At 32.8% G+C, this 20619-nt stretch overlaps 1 protein-coding gene across 1 annotated transcript in view; it reads right to left on the bottom strand.

Moving 5' to 3' along the window:
* Positions 1 to 5131: 5131 nt before the first annotated feature.
* The window catches only part of LOC102516301 (eukaryotic translation initiation factor 3 subunit E), a 40328-nt gene continuing 24840 nt past the window's right edge, over positions 5132 to 20619 (bottom strand). The window contains exons 9-13 of the mRNA XM_006189080.3: positions 19787 to 19888; positions 18396 to 18505; positions 6795 to 6897; positions 6364 to 6498; positions 5132 to 5317 (exon numbers count right to left, since the gene is read on the bottom strand). Coding sequence (XP_006189142.1) covers positions 5279 to 5317; positions 6364 to 6498; positions 6795 to 6897; positions 18396 to 18505; positions 19787 to 19888 — 489 coding nt within the window. The 3' untranslated portion in view covers positions 5132 to 5278. The remainder of the gene's footprint in view (positions 5318 to 6363; positions 6499 to 6794; positions 6898 to 18395; positions 18506 to 19786; positions 19889 to 20619) is intronic.

Below are 20619 nucleotides of genomic sequence, written 5' to 3'. Positions count from 1 at the left end.
TTTTAACAAATTTCCAACTAATCTTAACCATAAAAAAAAGTACCCTATAGCAACACTTCATAAGTCTAAATGCTTTTACATAGAAGTGTACTTACCAAATTGTATTATTTGTGTCTGTATCTCACACATCAACTCTGAACTCGTGGAAAGGGCTGTGGAAGACTTTTAAGGTTTTTGAACAGGTACATTTCTCAACCTTTTCTCCTCCAACTCCACATTTTTTTTCTCCATTATACCATTCTGACCAAGATTCATTCATTTGTTCAATAATTTATCAAGGGCCTAATATAAGCCAGGCATTAAGGATTCAGCAGTGAACAAGACATATATTACTCACAAACAAATGAAAATGAGTCTAGGACAGACATTAGCCAACTAATTATAAAATAGTACAAATGAGGCAGAGACTGTAACAGAAGAATCTAGCCTAGTCTAGGGGCAAGGGAACTCTTCCTTGAGAAAGGAAATGTTAAGTATTCTTTGATATGAGTTGAGTTCTGAAAGAAAAGTAAAATACAAACTGAAAGTACATGTGTGCTTCTGGGAAGTGGGAGGTGGAGGAACAGAAAATTTATTCCCAGGTAGAGGGAACAGCATTACAAATTTCAAAGCATAGGGACTGTTGCTCTTTAGAGCAGTATTTTTCAAATGTGAATTGATAATAATTAGTAGATTCTGAAACCAATAGAACAGAATAGGGGAAAAAAAAAAGAGATCACCGCATACAGAAAGGGTGGGTATTATTCTATAAAACTTTTGCATGAAATATATATTTTTATAGTATTAGGTCATGATGTAAAAAGTTTTCTTACTCTGCAGTTGTCAAAATAGCTTGAAGCTACTGCTTTAAAAGACTGAGAAGTGGGGCTTGAGGCTGGCATATAATGAAACTGATGCAGTAAGCAGATACCAGATAATGAGTGTCAGGTTAAGAATTCAGTCTTTAGGCTAAAAACAATGGGGAGCCAATGAAAAATTTTAATTCAGGGAAGAAAAACAATCAGATTTAAATTTGAAAAGATTACTCTAATACAGAAAATAGGTGAGAATGGAGTAGGGGTCAAGAATAGTTACAGGGAGAGTAATTCAGAAGCTATTGTATTCATTTACTGATGGATGCTAGCTTGGACAAGAATGGTGGCAGAGAAGTAGATTCAAAACACAAAATATAAAGTAAATTTAAGGAATAGAAGTGGGCATTGAAAGTATGATAAAAGACTACCAAAGATGAAGAAAATCACTGAAATAAGAAACTGAATGGGTATATGAAAGGGAGGGAAGTTTCTATGAAGTGAGAACTCAAACAGAAACTCCAGGAACCAAGAAAAAAAAAAATCCAAAGAAATAATTTTCCAGAACTAATGCAAGACAAAAGCCATTTTCAGAATCAGAAGGCCCAATGAATATATAAAATTCAAACTTAGGCACAGCATTGTAAAACTGCAGAACACCAATGAAAAGAAGACCCTAAGAGGAACCTGAGAAAAAAGTCTAATTACAAAAACAATGAACAAGAAAAAGGGTATTACTGTACAAAATAGTATCTAATTTATGAGGTTACAATGAAAGGGACAGACTATGGACACAAATTATAAGCTGGGAGAAAAATGATTGCAGTAAAAGCTTTCATTGTATTGTTGGCACTCCTGCCAAATATATTAAAGTTAAGATATTTAATTTTTTCCCTTTTTTTCTGTGGAATTTATTGTTTCCACTTTAAAAGATTTTTTTTGAGGCCAAGTAATTTTTTTTAACCACATGATGATCCTATACAGCTGCTGAGGACACCACTTAAGTCATTAACATGCTATGTGAGTTCTGAATATACAAAAATTACAAAACCCAAGTTATATACAAATATCTTAGGCAATAATGTTTACAAACCTATCTTAGTTTAAAAAATACATTAAAATTCCTAGGGTGACCACTATAAAAGTAGGATGTTTAGTTGCCCAACTAGTAGAAGAAAAATGGAACCATAAGAAGGCAAGAAAAAGGGTGGGAAAAAGCCAGAGTGGTACAAATAGAAAACTTGTAAGCTGGTAGAAATAAACCCACATACATTAGTAACCATAATAAAAGGAAATGGATTTAATGCTCAAGTTAACATACACGGTTGTCACGCTAGCTCCAAAAACTCCAGATAAGAAGCTGGAAACCCACTGTGTTCGTCCACACTTGATTGAATTAATCATAGTAGGCAGACAGTGGAATACTACAAAGCAGTGAAAAAGAATGGACTACAGCTGAATATGCCAACATGAAAAATCAACATTAATAAGTTTCAGTGTTGACAGAGCAAGCCACAAAATATGAAGTATGATTTCAATTAAGTACATGTCAAAAACATGGGAAAACATTTTTGTTAGGGAAACATGTATCTATAGATCAATAGTGATACATATACCTTAAGGAAATTAACACAAAGTCATGGCAATGGTTACTTCTCAGGAGCAAAGAGGAAAATACAATTAGCGAGGGGCCCACAAGTTCTTCAAAGTTACCAGGACCAATTTCTTAAGCTGAGTAGCAGGTAGGCAATATTGGTAAATGGGTATGGATTTCGTTTTTCTTTAAATTGGAGATTTTGTATTTGTATATTTCATATTTTGAAAAGCATAAACATATGCATGTCAATGTATAGAAGCTTTTTAAAAAGATACACAAGCAACTACTTAATACAAGCTTCATGAATTCTTATTCTTTGATGTATTCCCAGTGCCTGTAAAAGCTGCTACACATAGAAGGGTCTATTATTGAAAGGAAAAAAATAAAGAGCACACAAAAAATTAATCAGTACATAATTTGTGCTCAGCATCTTACCCGTTATCAAATCTTTAGGTTAAAATTGAGAACCAAGTAATTTGTTTTAATGTAAACTTCAGATATGCATTTCAACAATGAAAAAATTTTGGTAACATTTCAGAATGGCCATTAGTTATATAAAGTTTTTTTTCCCTGATTTATACTGATAGTCCACAGTAAAATCATCTTTCAAATTCAAAAGGGAGCAATATGTGAAAAGCATAAAGTGGTAGAAAATGTGAACATTAACTATTCATATGATGTATAATCTTGAAGGAACAGAACATTAATAGGAAAAAAATCAGAGATCATCATTAAAGTTTAGCATGTTCCAATAGTTTCTTTTATGAGGCTAATGGTATCAAATTATTATACTGGTTTAGGAAAAAAAAAAAAAAAACCAGCTTTGCTCTCATTTGAAGATAACAGTGCCAAGAGACTTGAATAGTTTTGTGGATCAAGATCTTCATTTAACAACCTACTAAACATATATCCCTTAACCCTTTGTAAATTTATTCTGGAAGGATTTATAAGGCAATAATGATGTAAGGAGAGACTGTGATATAACTGAAAAAGCCTATTTTCAATTCCTTCCCTTAACATTCAGTAGGTATGAACTTGAGTAATCATCTGTTTGTTTCCTCATCAACAATATAAAATACTAGCACAAAAATTTCAGTGTTTCCAGGCATAAGTGAGGCACTCAAATGTTGGATTCCTTTTCTTTTCCTTAGGGTTGTTTATAGAGATATAGATGTAAAAAATGCCTGACACATAATAAACGCTTAATTTTAGCATTCTACTTTTCCTCCCTGGAGTTTCTACTGGTCCACTAAGACACATTAAATAACTGTCGGACTTGATTTTAACTGCTGGTGATATATTCACTTTGAAATCTTTGTTATTAACATGTCTTGGTAGAGCAATAGTCTTAAGGTAAAAAGTGATTATTAATGATGCCTTTAAGAACATTTTGCCCTGGGTCACTGGTGAAGAGGGAAATATAGGCATCTTAAGTCTTCCCATATCAAGACAGCCTGAGTAATACATGCAGTTTTATATAACTACTGCCCCTTTCTTATAAATCTTTACTTTTGACTCATGGAGTTAGCTCCTACACATGAGGTGACAAAGGTCTGCATCTATCTAGTTACTGCTATGCCACCTGTTGGAACTTCCTCTATGAACTTTGATCACTTTATATTATAAGTGATCCTCTAAACTCGGCATTTTCCTGACACTGGTTATAGATGAATCAAAAATTAGCATTTGGCTTACCTTGACCAGGAATCCTACTCCTAGCTTCAGCACCTTTGGATTACAGTTTACAAGAATCAATACCACAAACTAGGGGTCTGAAACCATAGCACAAGGGCCAAATCTGGACCATATTCTCCAAAGTTAATTATATGTTGATGGTGGCCTGGACAGCTGTCAAGTAAAAGAACAGTATGCATGTATCTTTTATCTTTGTACCATTCCTTGAGAGCAGAAACAGAAATTTCTATAATCTGTCTGGGTTTTAGTTCAACAATCAAAGTGAAAATCAAACCACTTGTATGTAAAGGAGACTCAGAGCTCTATATACCTCTTAAATATCTTAGATGTCCAGTTAATTCTGTGTGTGTGTATATATACAATATTCAAGAAGATATTTATAAAATTCAACTTATACTCCTATTTAGGTTTCTGAAGCTGCCTAATAAGTGACTAAGGAGACACTTAAGGAATTAAGAAACAGTAACCTTATTTGTTAATAGCCCCAAACTGCAAACAACTAAAATATCCTAAAATAGGTACATGGTTAAACAATGTGGTACATCAATACCATGGAATACAACTTAGCAATAAAAAGAAACAAATTACTAATATGTATGATAACTTGGATAAATCTCAAGGGCATTAAGAGTAGAAAAGGCTAATCTCAAAAAAGTCACATATTGTGTAATTCCACTGCTATAACATTTTCATAACAACAAAATTATAGATAGAGAACAGATTAGTGGTTGCCAGGGGTTAGAGCTTGTGGGAGTACCTGTGACTGCTAAGGGGTGTAGTATGAGGGAGACTTCATGATGATGACAACTCTGTATCTTGACTGCCTAACAGTTAAACAAAAAGTGATACAAATAGCACAGAACTATTTACACCATTGGTACCAATGTCAATATCCTGGTTTTGATATTGTATTATAGTAACATAAGAGGAAAAAAATTGTTTTAGCCTAAGTTTAGGATGCATAGGATCCATCTGTATTATATCTGCAACTCCTATAATTATTCCAAAATGAAAAGTTAAAAAAGCACACACTTACACACACAGGAAATAAAATGAAACACAGCCAATTTTATTCAAATTCTCCAAAATTATACTCAATATGTTAATTGTTTCTAAAATGTTTCACCTTTATATAATGGTTTTATTATTTCATCTTTCTTTTATAGTTTTTTTCATTTTTTTTCTTTACAGTTCTTCAATAGAAGCCAGAGTCCTGAGTTGCCCAGTTAGGAGCCTAAAATAACACAAAGAGAAATTGACACGGTGAAACATACTTTCTGAAAAAGCTAACTTAGAAAACAGTGATACTAGTGTTTTCTTTTAGCACTATTCCTGCCAAACCATCCTCCAAGATTTTAACAACCTCTGCAATTACTAAATGTGAGGTGCCTCACTTAGAATAAAACAAACATATCAAAATACCATCTGATACAGTTTTTGACAAATTATAAAGTATAACAGTTATCACCAATATTATAACAAAAATCAACACAAACTGATCCTCAAGCATATAGAAACACCATTATATGAAAGTTATTTTTCAGGCTCAGTTATTTTAGACTCAGTTGGAATCGGCAAAGACAGTAATTTCCTAATTCTTCCCTATCTTTTAATACTGAAGGACTACGCTAAAGACACAAACCTGTTGCTAAAACTTCAATCAAAATAGGTCCTCGAATGTACCACAACTGCTTCCTAAAACTTCCTATCCTCCAGTTATACATAATCATAATGGCTAAAGAGAATTAAAGGTGGTATGAAATCCCAAAATTACAAGACCATTCAAATTCTTTTAATATATAATATGCAGGATTTCTACCAAAAATGGGTATATACTTTTCTGACAGTTTAATGACTATCAGATAAAATTAAAGATCAGTATTAATAGATATAAGATCAACATTTTTATAAAAGTAGTTCTTTAGATTTAAAAGGAACACAAATTTCAAGCATTTGAAAGAAGCCTACACATATAAGTTATCATCTGCCAGTATCAAAATGATGTGTTGAAACAGAGGAAAAGAGTTAATGAAGGCACACAGGAAGACTAAAAGAAAAAAGTTATGTTAGGAACACTAATTTTTTTTTAGTTTCCTTAACTAATGCATAATACATCTAAGAGAAATTCTTTTCAATTTAGTAATTTCTTAAAATGTTTGCCACCCCCCAAAACAAAATCAGATACAACCAATATTAATTTGTTTTCAAAGGAGGTCCATGTAACAATTATGTTACATTATTGCTAAATTCCAGACAGAGTAGAAGATGTGTGGTTCTTACCTCTGACCTACTATTCTGATTCAGTTTCTTCTCAATATTCATGGCCAACATCTGGCTTCTAAATGAAAGGCTTTTGGTCTTTTCAATCACTTGCTGATAGGGTGAGACTGCATTGTTACCCATAACCACATGACCCTAAAATGATACAGAGGAAAATTGATCCTATAATGTTAACAACCAAGTTTCCCAGGTAAGTCACGAGTATGACATCACAACACTACATGCTTGCTGCACACATTTTTATGTTCTATAGAGATGACAATATTCATCCAACAACACAAAATAGGAGGTTGCCATTGCCTTCAAAGACTTATTATACATTAAAACAAAACGCATTCTTAACAGAATAAATGTCCTCATGAAAGCTACCCCTGAAAGTATAAAATAATCAGCAACTGATATCTAGTATGTAGCACAGTGAGAATACTCACTAATTTAGAATCAATCTTGGCATCCAGTCTTGCATTTCTAATCAAATTTACAATCCACCTTTCAGCTTCTTCTGGAGTCATGTTCAGTTTATCTGCCAACATGCTAATGAATAAGAAAAAATGGCATTAACTAAGTCTAAAAACTTAGTTTTTTATCCATAGGCTTTGACCCCCACACTCTGCTTAGAAACTTTCAGGTATTTATGAGTCACCTTCTCTTAAATAGTTTGACTCTTAAAACTGCACTGTTCATGTTTGTGTTATTATCTTGTACTGTTCATGATCTATCTACAATCTGGGGATCTAGATTCTAGATTTTTCTAGAATCTAGAAAATCTAGCTTCTAGAAAAGGTAGGTTAAATGGCCACTGAATTTGAGGAAAAAGAGACAGGTACACATACACAGAAAACATGAGAGGGACACAGGAAGAGAGAAAGATGACCGATACCAAACTCTGATCTGAAGTCTTTGATGTCATCAACTAACAACATGCATTTTATTTTTCTAATTTCATGTGTGATCAGATTGAAAAACAGGCCATTGCAGGGCTTAATTTATCAGGACTAACACAAAGCACAAGCCTTCATAGTAGATAAGTCAGTCAGTCAGCCGACAAAAGAGATTCTACGTGTGCATGTATATAGCATTTAAGAGGACAGTATACATATATGCATATATGGGTGTTTGTAAACACAAATATTAACTGTCCCTTTTCACTTGTCTTCAATGAAGATATTAGATACTTGCCAGGCCTTCTAATATTATCACTGATTTAACAAAGAGAACTAGAATATCAATAACAAAATTACTCCTGAGAATATTGTAAGCTAAAATTTTGGGACTGATAGCATTCCCAGTTTTTAAATATAAATATTCAAGACACTGGTGAACATATAACTATGTAATTCCAGAGCTCCCAACTCAAAAGTAACCCAGTTAATAAAAATACCTTTATGAGAATAATATAATCTGTGCTATCCCTATTTTATATGTTTACTGGCAAAGTGTTAAAAGAATTTCATTCCCTAAAATTTGCTTGAAGTTAAAAACATGATGAGTATGAGCCAACTCAATCATAAAACTCCCTGAATTTACATGTCAAATTCTGTTCTGTGTTTTTAATGATCAATTTTGTTAAGTACACATTCTTAGCAAACATAAAGAACAATTAGTCCACAACTTTTACTTTGTTTTCATTTTATTCTCCATATCACGTTCTCTAACCAGACCTCATTTTATTTAGGCTACTAAAAGTAGGGAAATGTGTCAATTTACTTAAACAACTAGGCATTTTCTTGACTAGGAAAAAATCCTGCAGCTGGTGTTTCCTGTGGCTTCTCAATAAACTCCTTATGGTTCCCGCTGGTGTTTGACTTATTTTAGAGATGTGTAAATTTCATTCTCTTCTACACTTCTAAAATAAGCAATTGTCTAATACTTTTACCTGAAGCTGTTACTCTAAAGGTAAAGAGAGGTAAAGGTAAAATTTTCCAAAATACACTCATTAGTTTATCATCCCCTATAACAATTTCTCTTTTGTGTGTCTCCTGTATTTCTTCAAAAGACAACTCTTTAAAGCAAGGCCAAGACCATTTTATTCTGAAAAGCACAAATGAAACTCCAATCCTCAATATCTCTATATACTGCTTTTAAAAAACAGAAATGTTATTCCTAATAGCCACTAATTCCATATAGTTGGCTTCATAAACATTTTTAAAAAATTATAATACAAAACCTGTTTATGGAGGCTGTTTACATAATTAGAATTATAATGAAATATTCAGTCTCACGCCTTCTCACTGCCTGTATCATATAAAGCGAGAAAGTCCTATCAATTATCTCCTTAATCACTGCCTCTTAGATAAGTTCCCCAGTAAGCTACTCTCATCTTGACTCTCCTCCCCACCAGCCAAACTAAACTTCTTTGCTCATTAAACATGCCATGTTTTTAACCACTTTAGGGCCTGTGCACATGCTGTGCCTTCTGCTTAAAAGGCTCATCTACTCTTTCCTTCACTGAGCTGTGTGTTACATGGGTCTCAGCTAAAACAGCCTCTCCCCCGCACCAGCCTTCCAAGACACCTCTTCCAACCATGACATATCTGTTCAATGTTTTCAAAGCTCGTATTTTTTTTTTAAAGTATTCACAGAGCTGTGGTGATTTTGTTGAATATCTGCTTTTATGATAGGCTGTAAATGTAACCTAAAAGCATGAACCATAGCTTCCTTATTCACTGCTATATACCTGGTAATTAGCAAAATGTTCAGTACACAGGAAGCAATTAATAAATATTTACTGCATGATTCCTACCCTAGTCACTACCCTAGATCAGACTTACTATTTCCTTGTTTTCTAACTAAGCTACCTCGAGTGTCTCCTTAATCTATTTTACACAGTTGCCAGCTTAGTCTAAAAGCTCAACTAGCCAGTTTGTTCCCAAATTCCTTTCAAAACTTTAATAGAGCTCTTCTACAAAAACAATAAAATTCAAACTTCCAATTTTCTTTCATGGTTCTCTACAATTTAGCTACAATCTAACTTTCCAGGCCTTCTTTTACTCTTCCTCGTGAATACCACACACAAACCAAACCAACTCTCTTCCTTGTCATTCATTCAACAAAAATATGAACTGTGTTAGACTCTGGTGACAACATACAGTCTATTTTCCACTTTTATAAAGTTTAAAGCTGGGGGCTATGGAGCAGGGGACAATCATATAATCCCCCAAATACATAAACTATGTTAAGTATAATGATGAAAAGTGGAAGGAGCTATGTGAGTGCAAAAGGGTTTCCCAGTTCTTGTCTTGAGGTTTAGGGACAATTTATATAAAGAAATATTTAAGGTCAAATTTTAAGATAAATAAAGAAAATTCTATTCTGTATAACTCCACCCATAATTCTCCATCCCTCTTTCTTTACACCCATTTTCTAAGTCTCATATTCCAACATGGCTGGAGCACTCTGGCAATATGCATCAAGAGTCAAAAATGTCTGCATGTTCTGACCATAATGCCACTTTGGGGATTTACTGCTTTGCACTGTGCTTGCTGATCCTTTACTTATTAAATCAAGTCAAAGAAAAGCTTGAAATAAGGTCCAAGAAGTATTATTCAATTATTGATGGCATGTCAGGTAATCTAGGCTACCAATCATTCTGAGAATAAATTAGAGAAAGTGGCAATAATCCAGTTTCTTTAAGTAACAGGAAAATATACACAGTAAAAGAAATTAAGTGATTAACAGAAATCCTCAGGAGTCCACAATTCTCCTTCATTTAGCTGATTTTATGAAAAAATTAGTAAAGATTTAAAATTAAAAGGTAATATCCTATTTAAAGCCTAAAAACCCAAAAAAGTTGCCTTAAGCTACCTATACCATGCTTATTCTGTGTTATTTAAAATAATTCAGTTTATGAAAACTAAAAGACAGAATGTATCAAAATGCAGAATTTCTGAGAAAAATATCTAATTCAACCTAGGTTTTGAACTCAAAAATAACTTCCAGATTATTCAGATTACACTAAAATTCTCAACCTGTCAGTAGGCAGCTTAAAGACATTTTATTTATTTGTGTAAATCCCTTAAAGATATATATATCTCGATATATATATAAAAATAAATCTCTTTTAGTTGACAAGCTTTCCTGCTCAAGTGATAAAACAACATGATATTGAATATGTTAAGTAAGAAATACCTAAGGCCACCAAATAGCTCAAGCAATCTTGAGGAAGAATAAAGCTGGAGGCATCATGCTCCTTGATTTCAGACTATATTACAAAGCTACAGTAATCAAAACAGTACGTTACTGGCATAAAAACAGACACATAGGTCAATGGAACAGAATAGAGAGCCAAGAAATAAACTCAAGCATATACAGTCAATTAATTTATGACAAAAGAGCCAAGAATATACAATGAGAAAAGAACATCTGCAACAAATGGTGTTAGGAAAATTGGACAGCTACATGCAACCAAAAAAAAAAAAAAAAAGAAAAAAAGAAAGAAAGAAACTGGACCACTATCTTACACCATATATAAAAATTAACTCAAAATGAATTAAAAGACTCAGACATTAGACCTGAAACCATAAAACACCTTTAAAAAGAAAAAAAAGAAAAAAAAAAAAAAAACCCAAAACACAGGTGGTAAGTTCCTTGACATCTCTTGGTAATGACCTTTTTTGGATTGAACTTGAAGAAAAAAATTCCTATAGAAATAATTCAAGAGACTTTCCCAGAACTGGAGAGTATGAGTTTCCAAATTAAAGGGCCCTATATGAAGAATTAAAATAGACCTATACTAAGACATATCATTGTGAAATTTCAGAGGATTGGGGACCACAAGAAAAAAAATAAAGACAAAAAACTTCCACATTTCCAGAGAGAAAAACAATAGATCCATATAAAAGATGAGGGGGGAAAAATAGCAAATTGGAGTACCATACCTAGCAATACCACCACGAAGTGTAAGAGTAAAATAGACAATTTTAGATGTGAGAAAATTTACTTCCAAATTACTCTTCCTTATAAAGCTATTGAAGAATATGCTTTACCAAATATGACAGCAAACCAAGAAAAGGGAAGGCACAATGTCCAAGAAACTGGAGCTCTGTCATAGGAGACAGGCTAAGTGAATCCCCAGGACAAATGACAGAGACAAAAATGAACCCAGCACAAAGAACAACCTGTCCAGACTTTGAGGAAGACAACATAGATAAAATAATCAATTCTGAGACAAGATTTACAAACTGGCAAAGAATCTAAAGCAGAAGTCATGAAAAAAACATAAAGAAGAACAACCAAATGGGGAAAACTGGCAATTATCAATTTCAGGGAAAAAAAATACTGGATACTACAAATCTACCTTATTTGAAACAATTTGGTGCTAGTTCAGAAATCAACACACAAATTATAAAAGATTACAGATTATATGAGAATTTAAAATGTGATATGGGTGGCATTTCAAATCAGTGGGAGGAAAAATAGTTTTTCAATAAATCATGTTGGCTAGCTATTTGGGGGTAGAGGGGAATGGGGAAGCTACTCTATTTCATAGAAAAATCTTAGATGGAGTTAAGCTGGAGAAATAAAGCCATGAAGGTCCTAGAAGAAAACAGGTAAACAGCATATAAACCAATTATGAGAAACTTTTAAAATACAAAATCCAGTACCATATAGGAAAAGCTTAATAACTTTGACTAAATAAAAATGTAGATTATTCCTTCAGGGGGAAAAAAAGAAAGAAAACAGAATCCTAAGTGCTATTTCAGTAAAAATAAGTATTTCATACTCTATTCAATTTCATTAATTAAATATATTCATGACACTTAGCACAAAACCAGATACTTGTTTCTGGGCAGTAATTAAGACCAGTGGTCCCACTTAAGAACTTAAGGTAAGAACATAAGAACATAAATCTAAGAAATCTAGAGAACCAATTAGGCTTCCATCAACTCTAGGCTGATGGTCTATCAGGTTTTCAATAACCAATCTTTTAGACAGTCAGATCTTTTCTGAACCTTTCCATAGCCCCTGCCCTGAGGTATCTTAACAAATAAGGACTTGGGGTCCAGCATTTCACAGGCTTATTAATTACCTGTTTAAATAAACTGGCTTTCCAAATTTTATTTGATAAGCACATTTCAAGTAGTATTGACTAAAGTGTTAAGCTATGGAAACCTCTGGCCTGCTTTTCACTGAAAACCGGCTAACTATTCAATGCATACTTAAAGAACCCTATCTTTTTTAAGGGTATGCTATAACAACTAATTAAAGAATAAGTGTTACGTATAAACTGTGCTTAATTGTATGATTAGGAGGAAATAGAAGAAAGAAAACGGGAATATTGAGAAATGCTAAATGCTGTGTGTGACAAATGAAAATCTTCACTGAATTTTCCAACATCTCATTAGTCAAAATTACGAGTATATTACTTTACATAGACATGGTAAACAATCTTATGGTTACCAGGGAAAAGCGGGTGGGAAGGGATAAATCTGGGAGTTTGAGATTTGCAAATGATAACCACTATATATATAAATAGATAAAAAACAAATTTCTTCTGTATAGCACTGGGAACTATATTCAATATCTTTAACCTTTAATAAAAAAAAGAAGAGTATGAAAATGAATATATGTATATACATGCATGACTGGGACATTATGCTCGTACACCAGAAACTGACACACTGTAAATGACTATACTTCAATAAAAAAAGAGTGTATTACTTTATAGTTAACACAGAAATGCAATGATAAATGGCTGTTAAAAGTATTTTATCTCCATCTGGAAATGTACCTTTTTATTTCTTTCTAATATCAGGAAGTATAATTAAGAATATAAATTGCTATGTGGTAATAAAAACTTTAAGAAAAATATCAAGATTAAAATGTTACTTAATAAAATAAGCAAAGTAGAATGACCTCATAATTTAAATGCAAGAACAACTGGCAAATACATACTTTTGTGAAAAGCCAAAACTAACTCCCGTAAGGAAATTATATTAATGTATGCTCCCAACATGTTTACCATACACATTCAAAATATTACTTCCATACTTTGTTTTTATCTACAACTGAACACTGGCCCAAGAATTATTCTAGAATAGCTTTTAAATTTCAGACACGCACCATATCTGATAAACTATTCAGCTATACTAAATTAAATCCCATCATAGTAATCTTTTTTGACAGATGTTGCATACTTTATAGTAAACAGATTTGTAACTTATCCTACAAATCTACAGGATTATATATAAACTGATAAAAACATTCTTAATATGCATTTTTATAAAGATAAGACTATCACATGTTCTCACAGTCATTTAGTGAAGAGCCCTATCAACAGAGACTGTTCTAAATCACAAATGGAAAAAGTTATTTAATAAACAGCCATGACGGGGGGAGGGTATAGCTCAAGTGGTAGAGCATATGCTTAGCATGTACAAGGTCCTGGGTGCAATCCCGAGTATCTCCTCAAAAAATAAATAAATAAACCTAATTACTCCCTCAAAAAAAGTAAAAATAAAAAAAAAATTTTTAATCTGAAAAAACATAAATGAAACACCCAGGGAAAAGGGGAAGGGTATAGCTAAGTGGGAGAGTGCATACTTAGCATGCAAGAGGTCCTGGTTTCAATCCCAATATCTCCATTTAAAATAAATAAATCAATCAAATTACCCTCCCCAACCAAGGGGGAAAAAATCCCCAAACAAACAAAAACAAACAAAATCAAAAAACCACCAGCTATGGGTTTTATAATACTGAATAACATTTGAAATGTGTCCACTGAAGGGAAGAAAGGGAGACAGAGACAAATCCCTTCCCCTCTACACTTAAAAAAGATCAAATATCAAATAACTTTAAATTAATCAGAAGCAGAGATAGGCCAGCATAAACTAGTGAATGGAGTAGTTTGTCATAATTAGTATACACTGGAAAAGAGTCTACTTAGATACTTCATTTAGAGAGTTACCAAGGTTCACTGAACCTTCAATCCAAATTACTTCTCTGACTTTTCAATATGTAAGTTATGTCTGTGTCATTCTAATTACTCTGTATTTTTCTTCAAAATGCCTCTCATAATTTGTAACTTTATCTTTATTTAATATCTGTTTCCTCATCTTGATTTTAAGCTCTGAGGCTGTGCTCTCTACTTTCTTCCCAGTGCCTGGCCAGAAGAGGCTCTCATTCACATTTGTTCTATTTTCTTCTTTCAACAACTATATTATACTAGTTATACTGCACATTAATTCCATCGTGATCACAGCAGTGTATTTATCCTCTCTGGAAAGTTGAACACTCTCTTTTAGAATTTTTTTTTTTTTGCATCTTCTTGAAATGACAAAATTACAGAAATGGAGAATAGATGAGTGGTTGCCAGGGGTTAAGGGAGTTGGGGAGGGAAGCGGTTATGGCTATAAAAGAGCAATCTGAGGAATCCTTTGTGATGTTTGTACCTGAATATATCAACATCAATACGATGGGTGTGATATTTTACTATGGTTTGCAAGATGTTACCATTGAAAGAAACTGTGTAAAGTACACAGGGGATCTCTTTGTTATTTATGACTGGAGGTAAATCTGTTATCATCTTGAAATAAAAAGTGTAATTTAAAAAAGGAGGTTTTGTATCAGAATTACTTAGAAGAACTTTAAAAACTACAAATGCTGAGATCTCCCCCTCCCAACCCTGAGAATGTTTTAGTTTTTTAGGGGTTGGATTCTGTCATCCATTATTTTTGTTTATTTCTTTTTGAAGCTTCCCTCTTGATTCTAAAGTGCAGTTAGGACTATGATCACTAATTCAGAGCAATGATTCCCCAAGGCTGACTGCAAAAGAAACACCTGGGAAATTTTAAACCAGATTCTCAAGCCTTGATACCAGAGATTTAGAAAGTCTGCAGTAAAGCCGCAAAATCTATTCTTAAGTCGTTGTTGGTTTTTTAAGTTCTCCAGATGATCTTGATGTATAGCTAGGTTTAAAAACCTCTGGATAAGAGAACAATAATTTTTCTATGTATTGTTGAAAGGTAAACATTAGCTATGCTTGTCATTCATTATCAGAGATTCCAAGTCCTTGGGGGTCTGAATTAAGATATTTGCTGTACTTATAAAAGCCCAACTTAGATGCTTAACACTGTTTTCAGCCATATTCCTAACCCATTAAAGCAGCTCTAAAAACACAAAGAAGCTTACCTCCAGGACTGAGTTCTACTGGCCACATATCCCCCACCACCAACCCCCTAAACCTTATAACCTGAGATCTCGTTGCTCTAAGAATCATGTCTTTTTTTCATATTATATTAAAAATGTTAAATCACTGATTTTTTTCATTCCATTACCCTAGCAGGCTGTAACTGTGTGCCTAAAAAAATGGCAACCTTATGCAGTGGTTCTCAATCCTGGATGTGCTTTGGAATTGTCACCCTAAATGGGCCCTATTTATTACACAGCATCACATAGCACAGCATACACGGAAAATCTAATTCAGAAAGTTTGGGGTGGCTTTATGGAACCTATATTTGTAAAATAAAAACCAAAGCTCAACAGAATCTGAGACAGAATTAAAAACTGACTTAATGGTTTCCATCTTTATCCTTTGGCTCAAGTGATACACTAATGACAAATTAGTCTAAATCTGCTATTTCTAAAAATATGAACTGCTCACAATGAAAAAGAAAAAAACAATTACAATGAGGGACAATACAATGAATGTCAGACAACTATTAGCTCAGGGCCTTTCATTAAATAACACCTAAGCAGCTAAATGTCTCTGAGCCTTCAGTTTCTCAGCTATAAATGGGTAGCTACAAAACAAAGGATTGTACTGACTCAATGTTTTGTAAAATTGGGTTTCCAGAGTCAGAGTTGTATGGTTCCACAAAGGTGTCTAAATAGTCAGGAGGGAACCTAAATAGAGGTACAGGCTAAACAAGGTGAAGGGGCTCTGATTTGATCTGCTCATATGCATACATAAATGTATACTCATATATATATATGTTATATATATATATAACATTGCATTTGAAAACAAGTCCTACATATACAATTTAAAAACCATGTTTTGAACTTGAAATCTGAGCCACACTTAAAGTGCTCAAAAGCCATATATGGCTATCGGCTACCATACTAAACAATGCAGATACACTTCCAATACTTCAGAAGTTCTACTGAAAAGTCCTACTGTCAATGATTCAATAGCTGTGTGCTGTTAGATTAGAAACTCCCTAAGATTCCTTCCAGCTCTAAATTCTTCCCCAACATTTGAAGAAAATGCATTAATCAATGTAAAACATTCTACAGGTATGCAAAAATATTCAACTAGCTTAAGTTTAAAAAAAAAAAAAACTATCACTGGAAGAAAAAAAGATTTCTGGACTTTAAAAGCCACTAAATACTTTAGACTTTGTCTAAAGTCACAAAAAACTACAGGAATCAAAGAAAAAAAATTCAAAAACTACATTGACATGTTTAGAAGGATTCTTTGAGAAAGACAAAGTCACATGAAAGTTTATAAAAGCTACTATATTACCTTCTTTGAGCTATACACGGCTCTTGAGTGCACATGTATCTATTTTACCATTAAGGATAGAAAACTGAATCCCAAGAAGCAAAATAATGATTTAAGGTCCCAGAGTTAATACAGGGAAACTGGAATAAAAAACCTTACTCATGATACCTTAGGAGGTACCTAAGAAGGTACCTAACTAAAGAAGCAAACATCAAAGTGAAAAAGCAGTAACACAGACAAAAATAATGGACAAAATTCCCTAATGCAAAGGAAAGAAACTAATTTAACAAGTATTTACTGAGCATCATTATTTACAAAGTCAGTATATTAGGTGCTAAAGACCTATTCTTTTAAAAAAGAGTCTGCTCTCAGAAGGCTTACAACAGGGTAAACAGTTAAATAAGTTCTGAACAACAACAACAACAAAAAACACCCAAGTGATCAGTTTCTAATGAGAAATGGGGAAAAGTCTACAAGGAAAATCAAAATATTAACATCCCTCTTTCTCAAGCCCGAATTATAAATCTTTCTTTAAAAAAGCAATGCAGGAATTCAGTTATCTATTGTCCACCAGAGTCCCACCTACCTATTTCACAAGCAATGACATATTAGGAATTCCCAAGTATTCTTTAAGAGAACTAAGATTTTTAAAATTATTCATCTGCTAGCTATAGTAAAGTACTAGTAAGTTGAAGTCAAGGCGTCAACTCCCAGAAAAGCCCCACAATCACTATAAATCGAACTCTGAATAACCACTACAATGACAACCCACTACAATTAGGCAAGCAAGTGTGGATGCCTTAACAAAAACAAATGGCACTAAAGAAAACTTTTGGTCTACATACAATTCCTATGAGGCAAACATTAAAGTAGTAACTTTTTAAACATTTATAGAGTATTTACTGTTCGACTTCATCTGTGGCCAAAGGGCACTGGTTATTTTTCAAATTCTAGTATGTAAAATTAGTTTCTAATAGTTACATAAGTTTCACGATTTTTCCCCAATAATTTTCTCACACAACAGAGAAAATTTCAACTGAAATTCACCATAATTTTTCCATGTTTCAACATTTTACGATGTCCTAGGAGTTTACTATATGAGAATTCAAATATATAATTAAATAAAACAAACTCAATTAACTAAAACAATTACCAAATATGGTCTTTTTTAATAGTATTTCTGATTTACTAAGGACTAACTCCTTATTTGAACTCCTGTTGAAAACCATTCTGAAACTGGTTATGGCTCTTTTCTCCCTACGTAATAATATAATAGTACCCTTTTAAAAGGTAACTTTAAAAAAGTAAATTATAATCATAATACTGCCTTGAAGTTATCATTTTCAAAAATCATGCTGCCCCACAGGTGGGACATGGAAACTAAAGATAAAGAAAGATCTTTAGTATCCTAGAATTCAAACAAAAGTTAGGATTTTTAATAAATCAATGAAACTTTTTCTTTTCTTCTAAAGCAAAGAGAAATAAAACAAAACTCTAACTGGAATCCTATTAAGTATAACTCTATAATAAATAAAAATTGCTAGGAATTTAAAAGTAGAAAATATAAGTCAAATCAGAGTGTTCTTACTTAATGCTGATGCACTGATGGATGCGACAAAAAGTCTCAAATATAAAGAGACGGGCATTTTCAATGAAATCCTCAAGACAAGCCACCAAGAAGAAATCATTCACTAGCACCTATGTGCACGAAATATAAAAGAAAAAAAAATTAATGGTGCTAACAAGCAATTTTTAAAAATTTGTTTCAAATACTTTGTGTGCCTTACTCATTATTCCATTCACAATCTCTCATCTAATACCACAAGTTCTACACCATAGCACTTTCTAGAACACTATGTTCAAGTCTAACGATTCAAACAAGTGAATGTTACAAGAAAAAGACCAAAGATCTGCAATGTTTCCTTGTTCTTTCATTAACTTGAACAACCTTGTGACAAAGCTTTGTCCTATTATGCTACATAAATGCTCTGTAAATATTTTCCAGCTATTTAAAAGTTATGAATGGACTAAAGATATGCAAACTTCTGTGATAATAAGTAGACCTGGAAATCTACAAAAGAAAAAAATTCAAGAGGTGGCACCTATTCCACAGATGGTATCATAATTAAAAGAGAATACTTTAATTCAAGAACAGGAACCAAATGCCCCATTGCCCAGGCAAGGCCTAGATACTTAATTACAAATATACATCAATATTTAACAATGCTGCATTTGGCTGTACGTACACAAGTTATTATACTGAATTCCAATTTTGTCTGTTTGAAAATCACCTCTGAAGATATATTTATACAATTTTCTTTTCTTAGACATATAAGATCTTAGTCCTTCAACAAACTATTCGCATTTTTGTGGTAACATTTGAGTTCAAAAATGAAATTGACAAGTAGTAACTTGTGAATTTGGTAAATGCATTTAACAGGTAAATTCTTAGTTTCTCAAAACTTGCAAACTAATTTATTCAAAAAACCCATACATCTATTTCAGTAGCTCTGAAAGTACCTTTAGTTTCTACCAACCAAAAGACACTCTAGTTAAAAAATTAAAACTCTTAGCTTGACTGATTTATAGCAAATGTTAAATATAATCATGTGAAAAATTCTAAAGACAGGCCTGCTTATAAAAAAAATTTTGCAATCACAGTTGTGATATTAAATTCCATATAACCTTGCCAATACATATAAAATATTTCACATATTTACTCATTCAGGATAAGATGAAATTATGTGTGAATTTATAACTCTCCCAATGTTTTAACAAACTGTCCTAACCAAGGAGATACACACATGGTAGTAATATTAAAAATGTCTTCAACCCAGTACATCTAAACAATCTGCAATTTTAAGATTAATGAACATTTCTGGTATCATTACTTTAATAACATTCTGCAAGGTTAAATAACTCTTATAATATCCAAAAGTTGAAGAATGTTATAAATTTGTAAGTAAAATTTATACTTACTGATTCACATTCCCTCAGCTTTTTCTGAGCTCCATCAAAGTCAAAGTTAACATACAAGCATTCAACAAACTCTGTAATTGGGTCTTTATATGTGTAAGACTCCTGTAAAATTAAGTCAAAGGTCAAGTTGGATCTGATTCAACACTGTTTAGTAGATTGCCCCCAGAACAGTCCCACCTTCCTATTTTCTCCTCCCTTACCGTTAATTTCTAACAAATTACCTAGTATTATCTTCTCAAAGCAATTGTCCATATCCTGATTCCAGGCCACACCTTAAGCTTATAATGCCTTCCAGACCAAGTTCTCTAAATTCTTATCCTGAAACAGTCCAAAAACTTTCAAATTCACCTACTTCCAAAAGCCTCCTGTAGTTAATAAATAGTGATGAATTTCTCAAAGTAAAAGGATATTCATACCCTGCAGAATAAAATTGTCTTTTTGTACTTAATTTATTCTTAAGTCAAACAAATATTTAAGTTCTTTTTTTACCCATAGTTATTCCTGAGAAATTCACTAAAAATCAAACAGTGGGGCAGTAGCTTTTGTACAACTATAAATTATAAATTATAATTATATTAAAGTAAAGAGCACTACTCGAATTATATAGTGATCTTTCAACAAAAAGTTCCAGGCTTCAGATCTCCTTTACTGTTTGCAGCAAGAGTAACACTAATACACAATGTTTATTAAATATCCACCTAGAGAGCAGTATTCATTCATACCACATCTACTTTAAGTATATCTTGAACTTAAAGATGGTATATGCCCATTTGGAGCTCTTGAGCTCTTTTCTTTCCACGTATACTTCATGTAGAATTGAATTTTTTTTTTTT

This window comes from Camelus ferus, chromosome 25 (assembly GCF_009834535.1).
Source record: "Camelus ferus isolate YT-003-E chromosome 25, BCGSAC_Cfer_1.0, whole genome shotgun sequence".
Classification (NCBI taxonomy): domain Eukaryota; kingdom Metazoa; phylum Chordata; class Mammalia; order Artiodactyla; family Camelidae; genus Camelus; species Camelus ferus.
The sequence above is the reverse complement of the archived record's forward strand: the minus strand, read 5'-3'. Positions and strand labels throughout refer to the sequence as shown.